This window comes from Lepus europaeus, chromosome 20, assembly GCF_033115175.1.
Source record: "Lepus europaeus isolate LE1 chromosome 20, mLepTim1.pri, whole genome shotgun sequence".
Lineage (NCBI taxonomy): Eukaryota > Metazoa > Chordata > Mammalia > Lagomorpha > Leporidae > Lepus > Lepus europaeus.
Window position 1 is genome coordinate 36,035,406 of NC_084846.1, and position 19,003 is coordinate 36,054,408.

Genomic DNA, 19,003 nt, shown 5'->3' on the forward strand with positions numbered 1-19,003 from the left:
GGAGCCAGGAGCTTCTCCCAGGTCTCCCACGAGGGTGCAGAGGCCCAAACACTTGGGCCATCCTGCACTGCTTTCTCAGGCCATAGTTGAGAGCTAAATTGGAAGTGGAGCAGCTGGAATTCGAACCAGCATCATATGAGATGCTGGCAGTACAGGTGGCAGCCTTACCTGCCATGCCACAGCGCTGGCCCTGGCACTAAATTCTTTTCATGAAGCTCTACTGGTCATTATTAGCCTTTTTTGGTTTGATGTGACAAGATATTCTAGGTTCATCCTGTACATGTTCTGCCTAAACTTGGAATCATCCCTTAGGAAAAAATATATTAAATGATTCTGAAGTGTTATTATGAGGAATAAATCCAAGTTAATCTATTATACTTCAAAAGTGGACTTCAGACATAACTAGTGATATTAACAACTTATTCACCAAAGCTTCCTATTTTAATTGTTACATTTTTTCTTTGTGATCACATTAGATGATTTTTCCTCTTCTTTGTAGGATTTGCCAATCAATCAGAAGATGACCAAGTGAATGTGATGGGTTTTCGTTTCTTAGGAGGTTCCCGAGTTACCCTTCTGGCTTCCAAAACTTCTCGTGAGTAAAACCATGTTATTTTGCTTTTGAAATTTTCTGCTGAGAACACCACATCACAGAACATCCTTACAGCCAGGAATCCTAGAAAGGGTGATGTTAAATTAGGTAGCAAATGACTAAGAGCTATGGTAGTAAGTGTGTGTGTGTGTGTGTGTGTTTTGTGGTAAGAGAGTTTGGGAGGAGAATTTAGAGTTTTAAAATATTTTTGAGATAGATGTTTGGTTAATTATGTTTTAGGAACTGTTAAAAATTGGAATTGACTGCTGTTTGATTTTTGGGATATATTCTTTTATCTGGCTCTTGGACATTGGTAAAACTGAATGACTTTTGCTGAGACTAATCCCAGTCATCAGGCAATTAGTAATTGTTATACTCAAGTTTGACTTTCAGAATTAAATATATTGTAATGATTTATTTACCTCACATGAGAATGATAGTTGAAACTAGTCAATGGAAACTGACTTCTGAGGTATGTGGTGTACTGGAGCTACTGAATATTGTTATATGGTAAATGGAAATCTAGTAAGGTATCAAGAAAGGAAGTCTTTTTAGCAAACTTGGGTCCAGGAGCAAATTGTGTGTTGAAACAGTCCAGTGGAGTATGGTCTCATTAATAAAAAATCTTTGCTGTTTGTACTTTTGCTGGGAGATTTTCTGCCTTAGCATTCTTTCATGATGATAACCATCTTTCTCTGTTTTTGTGTGTAACACATCCTTAAATATCATTTATAAGGCTGGATGAGTGGTCAACAGTTCTTTCAATTTCAGTTTGTGTTGGAAGGTGTTTACTTCACCTTCATTTGTAAATGAGAGATTTGCTGGGTACAGTACTCTGGGTTGAAAGTTTTTTTTCTTTTAGGACTTGGACTGTATCTCCCCATTCTCTCCTGGCCTGTAGGATTTCTTATGAGAAATCACTGTTAGTCTAATTGGAGATCCTCTGAAGGCAATCTGGTGTTTCTCTCATGCATATTTTATAATATTTTCTTTATGTTTTACTGTTGACATTTTGTCTATAATATGTCGTGGTGAAGATCTTTTCTGATCTATTAGTACTTCTTGTACTTGATGTCCCTTTCTTTCTCCAAATTAGGGAAAGTTTCTGTTATTGTTTTACTGAATAGGACTTCTATTCCATTCTGTCTTTCAACACCTTCACAAACTCCTAAGACATGTATGTGTGGTTGTTTGATAACATCCCATAAATCTCAAACAGTATTTTCAGTTTTCCTAATTTTTCCTCTTTTTTTTTTTTTTCAGTTTGAAATCTTCCCAAGCATTTGTCTTCTAGCTTGGGTATTCTTTCTTCTGCTTCATCAAGTCTGTTGTTAAGGATTTCCACTGTATTTTCTGTTTGACATATTTAATTCTTCATTTCTATTATTTCAGTTTGATTTCTCTTCAATATTTCTACCTCCCAGCAAAATTTTCACCCATGTCTTGTATGGATTTATTTATCTCATGTGTTTATTTCTCTGTGTTTTTGAGTAATCTTACGATCATTCCTTTGAACTCCTTTTCAGGTGTTTTATCAATCTGGCCTCACATTCTAGTACTGTGTGTTATGTTCTTTTTGGGGAGTCATATTATCCTCCTTGTCTTTAAACATCTGTGGAAGCACTTGTTGGTTTTCTCCTCTGTTGGCTTTTATCTTTTTTTTTTTTTTTTCCTTGGAGGATCACTAATGGCTTACAACTTAGGTGGATAAAGAATAGCCTTGCCTAGTTCTGGTCACTTCTTATTAACAATTTGGTATGAATCGCTTCATCATATTGGCCTGCAGTCATTGGATAACTTTAGAAAGGACCCTTGCCAGATACAGAGATCTGGTAAAGAATAGGATGTTGGCTGGCGCCGTGGTTTAACAGGCTAATCCTCCGCCTTGCGGCGCCGGCACACCGGGTTCTAGTCCCGGTTGGGGCACTGGATTCTATCCCGGTTGCCCCTCTTCCAGGCCAGCTCTCTGCTATGGCCTGGGAAGGCAGTGGAGGATGGCCCATGTCCTTGGGCCCTGCACCCACATGGGAGACCAGGATAAGCGCCTGGCTCCTGGCTTCAGATCAGCGCGATGAGCCAGCCGCAGCAACCATTGGAGGGTGAACCAACGGCAAAAAGGAAGACCTTTCTCTCTGTCTCTCTCTCTCACTATCCACTCTGTCAAAAAAAAAAAAAAAGAATAGGATGTGAGCTTTCAAGTTTACAGCAGTGTAAAGCACTATAGGAAGGGATGGAAAGGTCAAGCAGGCCAGCAAAAGGCTCCGGCTGCCTGGGAGACAATAGTGTAAATATTTTGTTAAGGACCATAATGACAGAGACAACACAATAAAATGAGTGGAACTGGAAGGCAGCTTTGACACTGTGGGGAGAACATAATACAAGAATGTTAAAATCACATCAAATCTAATTAACAAAACTAACTTTTATATAGCATTCAAAATAAACTTCTTAAAATTGTATTTGAAAGTAAGAAAAACCGAGGGGAGTGGAGAAGGAGGGAGGGAGAGAGGAAGGGAGGGAGAGAGGGAGGGAGGGAGGGAGAGAGAGAGAGAGAGAGAGAGAGAGAGAGAGAATCTCCTAGCTAGTCTCAGTCCAGGTGTCCCACATGGGAAACGGGAGATGGGAGACAGGGACCCAAGTAATTGAGCAGTCACCTACTGTTTCCTAGAGTGTGCATTAGCACCAAGCTGGAGTCAAGAATGGAGCTTGAACTCAGGGACTCTGATACAGAATGTAGGCATCTCAAGTAGCATCTTACATGTTACATCGAATGCTTGCCCCTCAAAATAAACTTGCAAGCAATATAAAGCTTCAGTATATTCTAAAGCTCCTAACAGTCCCTCCTCCGTCTCCCATTGCCAGTCCCATTCTCCATTAATTTTCATTTTCAATTAACTTTGTACACAGAAGACCAACTCTATACCAAGTAAAGATTTCAACAATTTGCGTGCGTGCACACACACACACAGTTTGAGAACCAGTTTTACAATTAACTCTCATAATACAACTCACTGAGGACAGAGGTTCTGCATGGGTAGTTAGTGCACAGTGACTCCTGTTGTTAATTTAACAATTAACACTCTTCTGTATGACGTCAGTGACCACCCGAGGCTCTTGACATGAGCTGCCTAGGCTATGGGAGTCTTTTGAGTCCACAGACTCTGTCAGTATTTGGACAAGGCCATAAGCAAAGTGGAAGTTCTCTCCTCCTTTTAGAGAAAAGTACATTCTTCTTTGCCACTTCTTTTTGTTGGGGTCTCACTCAGGGAGATCCTTCATGTAGAACACTTTTTGCCACAGTATCTTGGCTTTCCATGCCTGAAATGCTGTCACTGACTTTTCTGCCAGAACAGGAAGCCTTAACGTCTGATTCTGAGGTCAGAGTGTTACTTAAAACAATTGTTATTCTATGAGTCTGCTAGCACATAGTATTAATTTTAGTTTGGAAATCTGGATTGACCAAAAATTCCTTCATATGAAAAGAATCCCATAGTAAACAATCAAACGATTCTTAGGTCATATACAGCTCTTAGATTGTATTTTTTGGGTTACAAGTATTCATCTTCTTTTAAAACATACTTGAAAATGTAGCAAGTGAAAAAAGCCCAAGTAAATATAAAAACATTTATGAGAATCCATTGATTAAACATAACTGTTAAATTAGGATATGAGATAAACTATATTTCAGCAGATTAAACAAAATATAGTAAATTAAAATATGCCTGATAATCAACCAAAAATTCAAGTATATTATATGCTGATTTTGGCTCAGTTTCCCAATTTGACAAAGATCAGTCAAAGATAGAAGAGAAAAGTACATGAAGCTTGTTGTCTCAGGTCTCAAATCACATGTTTATATTTAAGAGGTAAGTAGTGCTTCAATATAATTAGAGTTTATTAAAAAAAAACTCTAAGCATTGAAGATAAAGATATTTAGGAAAAACATGCTACCACTCTTGAAAATTATTCTCATAGTATTACATTGAAAATAGCAAGATAAGTCAAATTTTGTGAGATCAATTATTTTTGTAGTTAGTATTAGAAAATATCTCTGTATGAAAGCCTGTTGTTTTGAATGATTTAGTATGGTGAGACAGCAAAAAGAAATAGGCTATTACCTAAATATGTATTTTTTTCCCTTGGGCCTTTTATTTTTCCAATTTTTAAAAATTTATATAAGGTGAACAAATTTTTTAAAAGATTTATTTATTTATTTGAAAGTTAGAGTTAACACAGAGAGAGGAGAGGCAGAGAGAGAGAGAGGTCTTCCATTTGATGGTTCACTCCCCAGTTGGCCGCAACAGTTGGAGCTGTGCCGATCTGAAGCCAGGAGCCAGAAGCTTCCTTCGGCTCTCCCACGCAGGTGCAGGGGCCCAAGGACTTGGGCCATCCTCCACTGCACTCCCTAGCCACAGCAGAGGGCTGGCCTGGAAGAAGGGCAACCAGGACAGGATCGGTGCCCCGACCGGGACTAGAACCCGGTGTGCCGGCGCCGCAAGGTGGAGGATTAGCCCAGTGAGCCGCGGCGCCGGCGGGGAAAATCTTAGACTTGCCCCCGTTTCATTTTTTAGATTAGGGATTTGATTGTCTACCAGGAAAAGAGAAGGAGCTCCATTTTTGTTTAGCTGGGACAAAATACTTCTTCTCCCTCCTTGGTGGAAATGTTTGGGACACTTGCCTTTCTTGGCCAGTCCACAACATCTCTGCCTTCCTTCCTATGGCACACATGCCAAGTGTAAGCTGGCAGTGAGGACTAAGCCCAGCACATCCTGTGCCATGGCAGGGTAGGTGGTAATTGAGTTTGCCTTTCCCCATCAACAATTCAGCCAAATTTAGCCTTTGGCCAGCCAAAGGTACCATTGGGTATCCTAATGAGAATGCCATCTGTTTTTCCCCAGTGGTAAATTCTGATAAATTTTCCCATCAATTCTTGGGGGATAAGCTTGCCTTGGACATACCTGCATGTGCCTTGTTTCCAGATTTTCTTGCAGTGTCTCTGTGGTGACTTAACATAAACTGGTCTATCGCCTTTGTACTTAAAGTTGCCTTGGCTTGGAATGCTCTTCCTACCAATATCCCCATGGCTTGTCCCTTTACTGACTTGCAATGTATATTTTTTTACCCCTGGGAGCAGTTGATGTAGTTCTTTTAAATGTCTGTCTCTTGTTAATATATTGTGACATATTTCTATTAAAAATTATAGTTGAATGGGATAACTTCCTATTAATGGTTTTATTTCAGTATAATAAATTTTACAGTTTATCCATGTATCTACTAAGGGCCTAAGAGAAAAGCTCCCTCCAGCCTTTATAAGGTTAGACAAGATCCTTTACAATTCTTTGATTCTGATATTTCTGCCTTCCTGTGTTCATTCCCTTTCATGTATATGTGTCTTTTAATAAAAAAAACGTAAGGGGCCAGACTGTTACGCCATTGTCTGCAGTCCTGGCATCCAATACGAGTGCTGGTCTGAGTCCTTCCTGTTCAACTTCCAATTCAGTTCCCTGCTAATGTGCCTGAGAAAGCAGTGGAAGATGGCCCAAGTGCTTGGGCTCCCGCACCCATGCGAGAGACCTGCATGAAGCTCCTGGCTCCTGGCTTCAGCCTGGCCCAGCGCTGGCCGTTGTGGCCATTTGGGGAGTGAACCAAGGGATACAAGATCTCTCTCTGACTCATGCCTGCCACAACCACATCTAGGCTCTGTGGTTCAGAGTCACCAACACTTCTTGCTGCCCTTTGGGCCAAGATTGCTGCAGTGTGCAGCTTCGCCTACATCTGTTGTATCCATGTGGCCTGGAACAGCCAGACATGAAGCCAGTGATCTGGGGTATCACAAGTTGCAAGAAGAGATGTAACTGGTCAACCTCAGCTTCTTCCCTCAGGAAGCCAATAGCATGGTATGGTTATGGATTGTGACTCAGGGCAAAAAGATGGACAGATACTCAGAAAGGAAGATGGGGTACTGGAGGTAGCCCTGAGCTAAAAGCCAGACATCTGACCCAAGAGAGAAAAATGGCGAGGACCTGGAGGCCGCACTGAGCTGGAATCAAATATCTGTCTTGGCGGTACCTCATGAAGTTACCCTGTCCCTGACTTTGCTCCTAGTATCTTTGGTGGGGAGAAGTGAAGAAAACATCTGATCAACATCAGGGGCAGAAGCCAGCATCCAGAGTAAGACGGAGGGTAGGGATGGGGAGAGGATGGCTGAGGAAGCTTCAAAGGGAATGATAGGACAGCACTAGAGAAGAGAGGCTTACCCTGACTAAAGAAATGGGAGGAGATACACTTTTGAATTCTGGCTATCAATTTCAAATTGAAGTCCTAATAATCAATTTGAAGTTGTGATATATTCATAGAATTTGTGAAGGTATCTTGAGACATATAAGCAAATACTTTGCATATCTATGTGCCCTGCTACCCTACCCAATCTTCCAATTCCATTAACAAAAAGACTGAATTCATCTTTGTACTTGCAACATTTCTTTTATTATGACATTGTCAATGATAGATATTCAATAACAGTTAATTAAATGGAAAGAGATGTAGTTCCAGATCTCAGTAAGTGTAAATTCCTTTTAAAGGAATGAATACAAATCATCTGAGAAGTTAAATAAGCCCTGATCATCAGTGAAGTGGCTGGTGAACTTTGGAATATTAGTTCTATATATTGAGAGATGCAGTGAGGCAGTCACAGTTAATAGCTTATCTGTGTATTAATGCCTAGAGTTCCAGCCTATGCTCTGTTATTAACTGGCTGGATGACCTTGGAAATTAATTAAAAATGCTTTTGTGATTAGATTGGCTTTACGTGAATTGAGGTAGCACTTTTCCCCCCATAGATCTGTTTAGGTTTAAATGAAAGTGCTCAGGACAGCATCTGATGCATGTTGGGCTTCTGCAGGTGGTACAGAAATCATGTTTTCTTAGGTAGAAGAGATTAGAGCCAGATCCTGAAGAATAGGCAAGATTTGGATGGGTTGGGGAAGAATGTATATTATGAATTCTAGTGCAGGCATTTAATTTACTTTGTGATCTTTGGCAAGTGTCTGAAATTCTCTGTGCTTTGTTTCCCTTTTTACAAAAAAGATCTCTCACACTCACAGTGCTTGATACATGGTTAGCACCCAACAAATAATAGTTGCTCTTCTCATAGGTGTTTTTACTGCCACTGTGTCATCATCGATGTTATCATCATTATTTGGAGGAGGGAATAGACCAGGAATCTATGAGCTGAGGTTTCAGAAAATAGAGGGAAGCAAAGTTTTTGTATAGGGAAGGGTCTGACTGTAAAATCTTTCTTCAAATAAAAGACTTACTAGGAAAATAGGAAATTTTAATCATTGTTGTAGGGATTTATGCTGTTTGCAGTGTTCATGATGTGGAACTTTCTAAAAAATAAATTTCATATCACATAATATCCTGAAATAAACTAATCAGACTGGGCTGTACTTTTGCAAATAGATGTTGTCTTACTGTTTGATGGTTTTTAAAGGATCTAAATTGGGATGTTTTTATTGTACTAAATAAAGCCTGTTATAAGATACATAGTAAGAAGGACCACAGATTTCCAGGGTGACCACCTGTCTTTGGAATTAAATTTGAAATGTTAAGTTGTTGATGCAGAAAACTTCAATAAATAGAAATATTTTTATGAAACCAAGGAAGTCATATCTATATGATTGAAAAATATTTTTCCTTTTAGCTTTGGTATTCACGTCAGGGTTGGTGATTGTTGAAGTAGGTTCAGCTTGTAATTGTGTGTTACTAAACATTTCTTGTTGTGTTTTCTCTCAGAACGATACCGCATTCAGAGTGAACAGTTTGAAGATCTTTGGCTCATAACAAATGAGCTTATTCTGCGCCTTCAAGAATATTTTGAAAAGCAGGGAATCAAAGATTTCGCATGTTCTTTTTCTGGCTCTATGCCCCTGCAAGAGTATTTTGAGTTGATTGATCGTCACTTTGAGGTGTGTATAATCATCACTAATATCATCTATAATCCTTAAATCGTGTGAGGCAGACACACGTGCTGCTGCAGTTAAGAATTTTTGTGTACACGCTTGGAGGCTGCAGGCTGAGTTGTTCCAGTGTGGATGGTGGGTTTTGTGAATCCATTCCTGCCCTCTTGCCCAGTTTGTGATCAGTTGCAGATATTTACAGAGTGGCTGCCTGGAGCTAAGCATGTGGTCTGGCCTTGGAACAGAGCTGATTTAGTTCTCCCATATGGGGACTTAACCCTTAACCCCAATAACCCAGTGTTAAAACTGTTTGAGCTTATCGGCGGCCATTTGGCTAGCTAATTCTAGCAGGCCATAAATGAGGTGTGATTATAAAGTAAAGTGATTTTATTTTTTGTTTCTAATAAGCACACCAGAGCTTGTGCATCTGAACGAGGGTTAACCACTGAAAATATTCTCTAGTACCTGGCCAAATGAGTGCTTAGTAAATGCTAAATGATTAAATGTCTGAAGAAATGAGCTCTGACAATGACTTTGTTGCCTTGAGTTTTTCTGCATTTCTTTGAAGTGCCTTCGGGCCTTTGTTAGATTCCAGTGAGTATCTCAATAGCAGCACATCTTCATCCTTTGAGTGCTGACTTGATATTTGGAAATAACCCAAAGTCATGTTTTGTAAATGCATTGGGCACCGACAGTAATTGTTTAAAAGTTGCCAGAGTCCGCTTACTTACAGAGTTTATAAACAGACTCTATGAGCATTGCAGAAGGGGAATTTTGGAAGAATTCTGAGTAGGGTTTAAATAAGCATGGATTCCTAGAATGACTCTTTTTTAAAGGAATCAATAGACATTTCAGTTTGTAAGCTATGTTGTGTGTGTGTGTGTGTGTGTGAAAGAGAGAGAGAAGAGGGAGAGAGATGATTTGTCATGTAGCTGGTCAGTCATCCCTTGAATATTGAAGAGCACTGGTTTTTCACCTTGAACATTCAAGAACATTATACCATTATAGTTTTTTAATCCATTGTGAACATAAATGGAAATTTTCAGGTGTGTCCAATACAATTATAAATAATTACATCATTATCAAATTATTTTCCTTCATCTGTGATGATTATATGGGACAGTATGTTTTGTACTAAATTGTGGCACCAAAATTGACAATTTGGGGAGTATCTATCGGTATTAAGGATTAAGAACCTTTAGAATCCTCTGGGATATATTTTAAGAAATTTTTATTTCACTGTACAAAACTGTGGTCTAGTGGTTTGCAAAAGATGGTCCATAGAAAGACTACAGTTAAGTATGTATTTGTAATATTTGAAATAGAGAATATGATATCCTGCTGACTAATTGGTTTGTCATAGTTTTCCTTCCTTATTAGATACTTACTAGTCCCCTGGAGTCTCCATAGTAGGGGTGTTTTCTTTTCAGAGAGGAACCTAGACGATATGGTGAATTATAGGCAGAAAATAAAGGGAGTACAATTCTACTTCCTTTGTTATCTATCCCCAATTTTAATGACTGATTTCTGCCATTAAAATTAAACTATGTTTTGAAACTTTGAATCAAAATGGCCTTTGGAATCCAAGTCTCCTTTGTTATAATCTCCATGAGGGCAGGGAGTTTTGTCTTTTATTTTTTGCTATAATTCCTACTGCCTGGAGCAGTACTTGGTCCTAGGATCTAACAAATATCTGTTAAATGTTCAGACTGTGACATGTGAAAATTAACTCTTTGCTGCTGGCTTACATGTGAAAAGGAATAATAACTGACAGATATCTGAGTACTGAGAATATGTATATATATACATTGATATTACTGAAATAAATATTTTAGAGTTATGAGATGAGTTATAATTAAGAATCATTTCTAATTCTCTTTGCCTAGCCACTCAATCTTCTTTTTGGAGGAAACCTTTAGTATCCAATTTCTTCTGTTTCTTTCTAGAAATATTTTATGCAGCCACAACTATGTTAATATATGGCTTTCTTTAAGAAAAACACATGAAAACTCTCACATTTTATACTAGTCTGTATATTTTTTGCTTTATTTAATAAAATGCATCTTTGTATATTTTTGCTTCACTTAATGCATCTTTGGATAGCACAACATGTTGGCATCCGGTAGTCTTACAAAGTAGTTTTCTTTATTTAACTAGTTCCCTTATTGATGGATATTCCTTTAGATTTTAGATTATTAATATATTTCTTTAAAAATCTAAGCAATTCTATATTGAATAACTTTATACATATTTTTTTTGTAAGATGTCCCTATAATAAATTTCTAGAAGAAGGATTTTGAGGTCCAAGTTTGTATGTTCAAGAACATTTTTGTCTTAAAGATTTATTTATTTGAAAGGCAAATACAGTGAGAGAAGGAGAGACAGAGAGAGATCTTCCACCAGCTGGTTCACTCCTCAAATGGCCACAAATGGCCAGAAGACAGGAACTTCCTTGAGGTCTCCCACACAGGTCAGGGTCCTGGAGACTGGGGCCAGCTTCTGCTGCATTCTCAGGAGCTTTACTATGAAGCTTGATCGTAAGTGGAGCAGCTGGACTCAAACCAACAAGCTTGTGGGATGCCAGCATCCCAGGCATAGTCTTAACCAGCTATGCCAAAATGCTGGCCCCGTAATTGTTATGTAAATCTTATTGGATTATTACTCTTTTTCTTGTTGATTTCTCTTGGGTTGTTAAAATTTCCATAGTGATTTGTAGATGCTTTCTAGATATTATGGGTATAACACTTTTTTTAAAAAATGATTATTTATTTGAAAAGAAGAGTAGCTGAGAGAATGAAAGAAAGGAAAAGACACAGGAGAAGAGATCTTCAGTCTCCTAATTTGCTCCCCAAATGCCTGCAACAGCCAGGGCTGGGCTAGGCTGAAACTAGGAGCCACTGCCTTCATCCAGGTCTTCTATGCCGCTTCCCAGATTGTGCTAGCACGAAGCTGGATTGGAAATGGAGTGGCTAGGACTGGAAGTGGCACTCCAGTGTGAGATGCAATTGTCTCAAGTGGCAGCCTAACCTGCTAAGTGACACACTTGCCCTTTGGGCATAATGTGATTGTTGTCATTAGTTTTTGCAGTTTTCTGTCTTATGAATTTGCTTATACTGTTTTTCCTTTGCTTTTTAAGGTTTTATTTATTTATTTAAGAGGCAGAGTTAGAGAGAGAGGGAGGGAGAGACAGAAAAGTCTTCCATCCACTGGTTTACTCCCCAAATGGCCAGATCTGAGCAGATCCTAAGCCAGGAGCTTCTTCTAGGTCTCCCACGAAGGTGCAGGGGCCTAAGGACTTGGGCCATCTTCTACTGCTTTCCCAGGCCACAGCAGAGAGCTGGATGGGAAGTGGAGCAGCCGAGACTTGATCCAGTGCTCTTATGGGATGCCAGCACCTCAGGGAGAGGCTTAATCCACTATGCCACAGTGCCTGCCCCTCTTATAATGTTTTCTTTTTTGTTTTTAAAAAAGATTTTATTTATTTATTTGAGAGGTAGAGTTACAGACAGTGAGAGGGAGAGACAGAGAGAAAGGTCTTCCTTGCTGTGGTTCACTCCCTAGATGGCTGCTATGGATGGCGCTGCGCCGATCTGAAGCCAGGAGCCAGGTGCTTCTTCTGGGTCTCCCATGTGAGTGCAGGGGCCCAAGGATTAGGGACATCTTCCACTGCTTTCCAAGGCCATAGCAGAGAGCTGGATTGGAAGAGGAACAGCTAGGACTAGAACTGGCGCCCATGGGATGCTGGCACTGCAGGCGGAGGATTAACCTACTGCGCTACGGCACCAGCCCATTATAATGTTTTCTAACCATGTAGAATCAGATATTCAGTTTTACTTTTTTTAAAGTTGTTTTTATTTAAGAGAGAAACAGAGACTGAGAGAGCAAGAGATAGAGAAAGTGTCCTTCCTCTAGTCTACTCCCCAGATGCCCACAGGAGCCAAAGTAGCTGCTGCAGCCTGGAGCTGCAAACCTCATCCAAGTCTTACATGTGGGTGACAGAAATCTGATCTTGAGTCCTCATGGCTGCCTCCCATGGTCTGCAGCAGCAGGAGCCTGGAATCAGGAGCCAGGCCAAGGCACAGGCACTCTGTTGTGGGACATGGGTATCCGAACTGGCATCTTAATCACCAGGCCAAATGCCTGCCTCGGCCTTGTTTTCAGTCGGCAATTTACTGCTAGTGTGTGTATGTATGTTTTTGTGTGCATCTTTTGACTTTTGACTTATAAAGGACTTTCCCATGCTAGGATTGCAAGAAAATTCTAATTTTTCTAGTGCTGTTATTGCATCTAAACTTTTGATCTCTGTGCAACTAATTTTGATGTAAAAAATGGGGAAAATTCATATTTTTCTCTGTGTAAAAAGTTGTCATGAGCCGGTGCCGTGGCTCAATAGGCTAATCCTCCACCTGCGGTGTCAGGGCCCCGGGTTCTAGTTGTGGTCGGGGCACCGGATTCTGTCCTGGTTGCCCCTCTTCCATGCCAGCTCTTTGCTGTGGCCCGGGAGTGCAGTGGAGGATGGCCCAAGTCCTTGGGCCCTGCACCCCATGGGAGACCAGGAGAAGCACCTGGCTCCTGCCTTCGGATCAGGGCGATGCGCCGGCCGCAGCATGCCAGCAGCGGCGGCCATTGGGGGGTGAACCAACGGCAAAGGAAGACCTTTCTCTCTGTCTCTCTCTCTCTCTCTCACTGTCCACTCTGCCTGTCAAAAAAAAAAAAAAAAAAGTTGTCATGAAGCATTTATTAAGTATTCCATCTTTCCCCACTGTGATGGGGTCACCTTTACTACATTCCCATTTGACTTATTTCACTGTGTTATCTATGTATTTATGTACCATATGTCACATTGTTTTAATTCAAGTATATAGTGCACTTAAACTTCCTCATTCCTTTTTTGGGGTGGCTATTTCGCCTGGTTGTTAAGGTGCTGGTGAAGATGCTTACGTGCCGTGTTGTAATTCTAGACTCAGTACTCAGCTCCAGCTTCTCACTCCAGCTTTCTGCTGGTGCAGACCTGGGGGTTCCAGGGATGGCTGCAGTGACTGAGTTCTCGCCGTCTGTGTGGAAGGCCCGCTTTGAATTCCAGGCTCCAGGGTTTGGCCCTCATGATTCCAAGCATGTGGGTCTTAAAACAGTGGATGGGAGCTCTCTCTCTGTTTCTCACTGTCTCCTTTTTCTCTGTGTGTCTCTCTGACTCTAAAAAAAATCAATTAAAATCCTTTATGGCTTTTTCAAAATTTTAATTGTTATTCCCTGTATTCGTACTTTAAATACATTAAGTTGTGCCTATTTGACCTGAATTTAAGAAATTCTTTGTTGTAGCTACGGAAAAATGGTGAAAAGTTAGAGGAACTCCTATCTGAAAGAGCTGTACAGTTTCGGGCCATTCAGCGCCGGCTGTTAGCAAGGTTCAAAGATAAGACGCCCGCCCCACTCCAGCACCTGGACACTTTGCTGGATGGAACCTACAAGCAGGTCAGTGTTTTATCAGTACTCATTTTCTACTCTTACCAACCCTAGCCTGGAGACGTGTTCCAAAATGTCAAGTGTTTCTTGACTGTGCATGTGGAGCAGTGAAACACACACAAGCCTTAGAGCCACAAAAACCCAGTTCAAAGTCAAATTCCGCCACTTTCTAATTATGTGACCTTGAATAAAGTACATGAGATCTAACAGAGGCTGCGTTTCACCTCCTAAGGTTGCAGTGAGGAATTTTAGTCATTGACAAAAAGACTCTAGCACAATACCAGGCACATAGTATGTGTTTGCTAAATAATGACTATTATGATTAGTGTAATTGTTAGATAAATGGTGCATCCCATAATTATCACCATTATTCTCCAGTTATCTTACCAATCAATTGGTCTAAATTTCTAGTATTAAGTCAATGTTAAGATGGAATTGTTAAGCATCCTAGTTCTAAAATTTGTACTTCAAAAAAACTTATTTTTTCTTCATCTTCCTGACTCTTCTTCCACCCATATTTATCATGTGCCTGGCTAGGATGATCTGGCTCTCATTTCAAAGCACTACGTCATTGAAAACTACCTCAAAAATGATCATCTCTGGCTTGAAACAATCCCCTCAAAATTTTAATTTAATCAATAAGATCTCTACTAGTTCCACTGTTATGAAGTCTTAGAATGACTAGAATGGAGATGTTGAAATACTGCATTACTTCTTCCTATATTGCTAGATATATCACTATCCTGTTTCAGAATTAACATGGGTAATGTGAATTTTCTGTTGATGTGTTAATGACATAATGATATATTCCTGAGCATATTCCATGTATACTTTAACCCACTTTCCTCCAGTGGCAACATTTGAAAAACTTTTTTCTTACTATCACAAGTAGGGTATAGATGTTCATAAACTATACAGATCTTATTCATTTGTATTCATTTGTTTGGGTTTGTGTCTTAAGTTCTATACTATTTTTGATAAGTTTATTTATTTGAATGCTAAATTGTGTGTGTGTGTGTGCGCGTGCATGTGTGTGTGTGTGAGAGAGAGACGAGAGAAAAGAGATGAGGGAATCTTCCATCTACTGGCTTGCTCTCCAAATGTCTGCCAAGACTAAGCCAGGGGCCTGGAACTCCATCCAGGTTTCCCATGTGAATTGCAGGAACCCTAGTACTTGGGCCACTGTCTGCTATTTTCCCAAGGCTCATTAGCAGGCATGCATTAATGGGAAGCTAGAATCAGGAGTTGGATCCAGGAATTTGACCAAGATATTCTGATAAGAACATGGACATCTTAGCTGCTAGGCTAAATGCTTGCCCTCTTTTTAAAAAAACTACATTACTGCCTCTCAGACTTTTGGCTAAGATCAAGTGTGTAAAAAAACTACATTATACATAACACTAAATTCTTATCTTCTCAGAAATATAGTCATTCTTACCTGGTTTTGTATTTTTATATATTTTTAAAAGATGGTTAGAAGTGAAATATTACCAAAAAAAAAAAAAAAAAAAAAAAGAAGTGCAGTATAGCTTTGTGATGCTAAACAAATCAAAGCAAAACAGAGAACAGTATCACAGGGCCAGGCATTTGGTGTAGTGGTTGGGAAAACTGTGTAGGATGCTCACGTCCCATGTCAGAATACCTGGGTTCAAGACCTGTCTACACTTCTGATCCAGCTTCCTGTTAATGTGCACTTGGGAGGCAGTGGGTGGTGGCTCAAATGCTTGGGTCTCTGCCACCCAAGTGCGAGACCTGGACTGAGTTCCATGCTTCTGACCTCAGCTGTGGAGCCCAAGTGGGGAGTAATCCAGCCACGGGCCACGGGCAGGTCATTCCCACTCCCCAGTCCCATCTCTGTGTCTCTGGCTTTAGAATAAATGAAATAAATTTTACAAAATGTTAAGAGCATCATATGTATTAATCTACTTCTATTTTTTTCTTTATTCTGATAGTATTTAGTTGAGCATTTTCCTTATTAATCTGCTCTCAATTTGCAATGATTACATAGAATTCTATATTATGGACATTCTGTAGTATGGAAAGACTGCTCTTTATTAAATAAAAAGATCTTAATAATGTTTTTAATGTTCAGTCTAACACTGAGGAGAATTCCTCATAGAAAACTATGTCGTGTTTGAATGTGCATATCACTGCTCTCATTATCACATACCTTCTGTTGAGAGTGAATTTTTCTTTGTACTTTCCCTGAGTTGGAAGCCTGATGTACTTGGTGGATTAGCCAAACCCATGACATAATGACTTATGGCATAATTCCATTGTGTGGATCCTGTTTTCCAAATGTATCAGCCTAAAAGTAGATCAAATTAGATCAACCAGGTAGCGACCTGTATGGAGTCATGTTTTTCTTCATGTGATGGGAGCATTAATTTTTCTCTCAGTCATTTTGTGAGTCTTAGTGCTTATTTAGTTCTTTGAGGAGCCGTAAGAGAAGCCCTCAGGGTGTGCAGTGAACAATTTATATTCTGTCCCACTTATCACCATGCGGCTCAAAGATGTTGTGTTTTCACCATGTAAGAAGCAGTGGTAATTGACTTAAGTGAAAACAGATAAGGAAACCGGATCTTCTTAAAACTAGAGTGAAATCTCTCTGAAGGTAGGGAATTATTTGTCTTAATGACTGCTGTATTCTTAGTACAGTACAGGTCTAGATAGTTTCTTAAAACTGTTTGTCTTTGATAAGAGAACAAAGAACATAACAGCAGAGAGTTCTTTTAACCAAGGCTTATGAATCCCTGGGATACTTATTTTTATTAAGGTGCTCTAAAATTCTCTTCTCTCTTTCTAAAGAAAATAACTGGAGAATTCAGACAAACTGTCATAGGAAGGGTGGTTTTATAGCTGCAAGTTCGTGGACATTCTTGGCTGATAAAATATTTTTGTTCTATTTTAAAATTTAAAAATGAATCAAATTATTTATTTGAGAGTCAGATAGAGTGAGGGCTCCCATCTGCTTCCTCACTCACAAAATGCCTGCAGTAGCTGAGATGTAAGCCAGCAGCCAGGAACTCAGTCCACATCTCCCAAATGGGTGGCAGGAACCCAGCTACTGGAGCCGTCACCACTGGTTCCCAGGGTCTGCATTAGAAGGAGGCTGGAATCAGGATTGTGAGCTGGGAGTTGAAAATAGGCACCCTTGTAAGGGATATAGGCTTCCTGTTAGCTTAGCCGCTAGGCTAAATGCACACCCCTTCTGTTATGTGTGTGTGTGTGTCTGTGTGTGTCTGTGTGCTGTAGTTATGTGTGAAGCAGTCATCTATTGAAATACCTGAAAAGCTTCTGTGCAGACAGGACACTGTGCACTTCAATCCCATCATATTCATATTAAATGACACGAGTATTAGTTGATCTTTTTCAGTTTTAACACATTTTTAGAAAACAGAAAAGTTTTCCTAATTACAGAATTGTTGAGCTCTTATACTTAGAAGGCATATTTCTTTCATAAGAAATTCCTTTGAGCAACTACAATAGGATATAGAAATGCAGAACTGGAGATAGTTAGGGGTTTTGTGGATGCTAGATGATCCAGGAGCTGCTATGAATTCCAGTAAAATCCTTTGTACAACCTGAAAATGATGTTCAAGGCCCTTTATATATGAATGGTTAAGTATCTCTGAGTTGGCTCTAATGTGGGATGGTTTGTATGGCTTACTCACTTTTGTGATAGTGTAGTGGTGGTACATCCGTAGATTCTGAAGTTCATGTTTGGGTTGGTAGCTCTCAACTCAGTAACGTTAGCTGGTGTTATTTTGGCACTGAAAGAACCAGCACTTTACCAGGTACAGTAGTAGGTAGGGTTAGAGTGGTCGGCATGGGAATAGTGCTGTAGGTGTTTAGCAGTGACTCTGGGTACCCCTGACTTACCAGTGAGCCAGTGAAATGGGCCTCTAATCCTTGAATGACTTGAAGTTAGGTTCCTTTAATTCTTGTACCTATTAGAGAAAGCTACTGCTTCTAAGGTTGCAGTGACGCATCCAACATTGCTTCCTTTTAATGCATGCGAAACAGTGCTCTAGGATTTGAAGTGGGCTATCTGATTGTGTCATCGTGTAATAGAGTGACTCTGTGACTAGCGTCATCTTGCCTGTATTCCAGTCCTGACTCTTTTACTTTCTAGTTTTGTGATCTTGGGCAAATTACTTAAACAGATAAAGAGAAAACATAACTCTCCCTGCGACTCAGTTTCCTTACCTGTAGCATAATGAGAGTAATGGTGTAGCCTGCGTGGGATTGTGAGGATGCAAGTGTGAAAACATATAAATTGTTTACATTCGTGCTTGGTACACAGTACCAATAGATGTTAACCACAATTCTAGAGAATGTTCCTCATCTTTATTTGACTGAGAATTTAGTCATGCTGTCTGCAAAGAGGTGTTATTAGATCAGATGAAAGAGACTATAATTATAATAATATACCATCTCTCTGAATCTGTCTGGCAACCTCATGAATCTAGGCCACAGCCAAGAACCAGGAACACGTGTATCCTCAGGAGTGGCCTTCAAACTCCCGATAGCCCACCTGCTTGGAGGTTTGGTTTCAGAGAGGATACCAAAAGGGAAGAGGCGGGACCCGCAATGTGGCACAGTATGTGAAGCTACACTTATGACGCCAACATTCTGTATTGGAGTATCATTCGAGTCCCAGCTGCTCTGCTTCCCATCCAGGTCCCTGCTAATGCACCTGGGAAGGCAGAAGGTGATGGCCCAAGTATTTGGGTCCCTACCACTCTTGTGAGAGACCCAGGTAGAGTTTCAGGCTCCTGGCTTCGGCTTGGCCCAAGCCTAGTTTGTTCTGGTCATTTGGGGAGTGAACTGCAGATAGAAGTTTCTCTCTCTCTGTCTCACTCTCTCTCTCTCTTCCCCACTCCCCCTTCTTCTCCGTGTCACTCTGCCTTTCATATCAAAACACACAAAAGGGAAGGAGCTTGAAGCTCATGAACTCAAGTGACCACCTTCTGAGACTCTGTTATTG

General features: G+C 40.1%; 1 protein-coding gene across 4 annotated transcripts in view; it reads left to right on the forward strand.

Annotated features, from left to right (window-relative positions):
- The window catches only part of BBS9 (Bardet-Biedl syndrome 9), a 445,045-nt gene that overhangs the window by 212,290 nt on the left and 213,752 nt on the right, over window positions 1-19,003 (forward strand). For all 4 annotated transcript variants that reach the window (XM_062178843.1, XM_062178842.1, XM_062178845.1 and 1 more), the window contains 3 exons: window positions 500-595; window positions 8,387-8,559; window positions 13,870-14,022. In XM_062178843.1, the coding sequence (XP_062034827.1) occupies window positions 500-595; window positions 8,387-8,559; window positions 13,870-14,022 (422 nt within the window). The remainder of the gene's footprint in view (window positions 1-499; window positions 596-8,386; window positions 8,560-13,869; window positions 14,023-19,003) is intronic.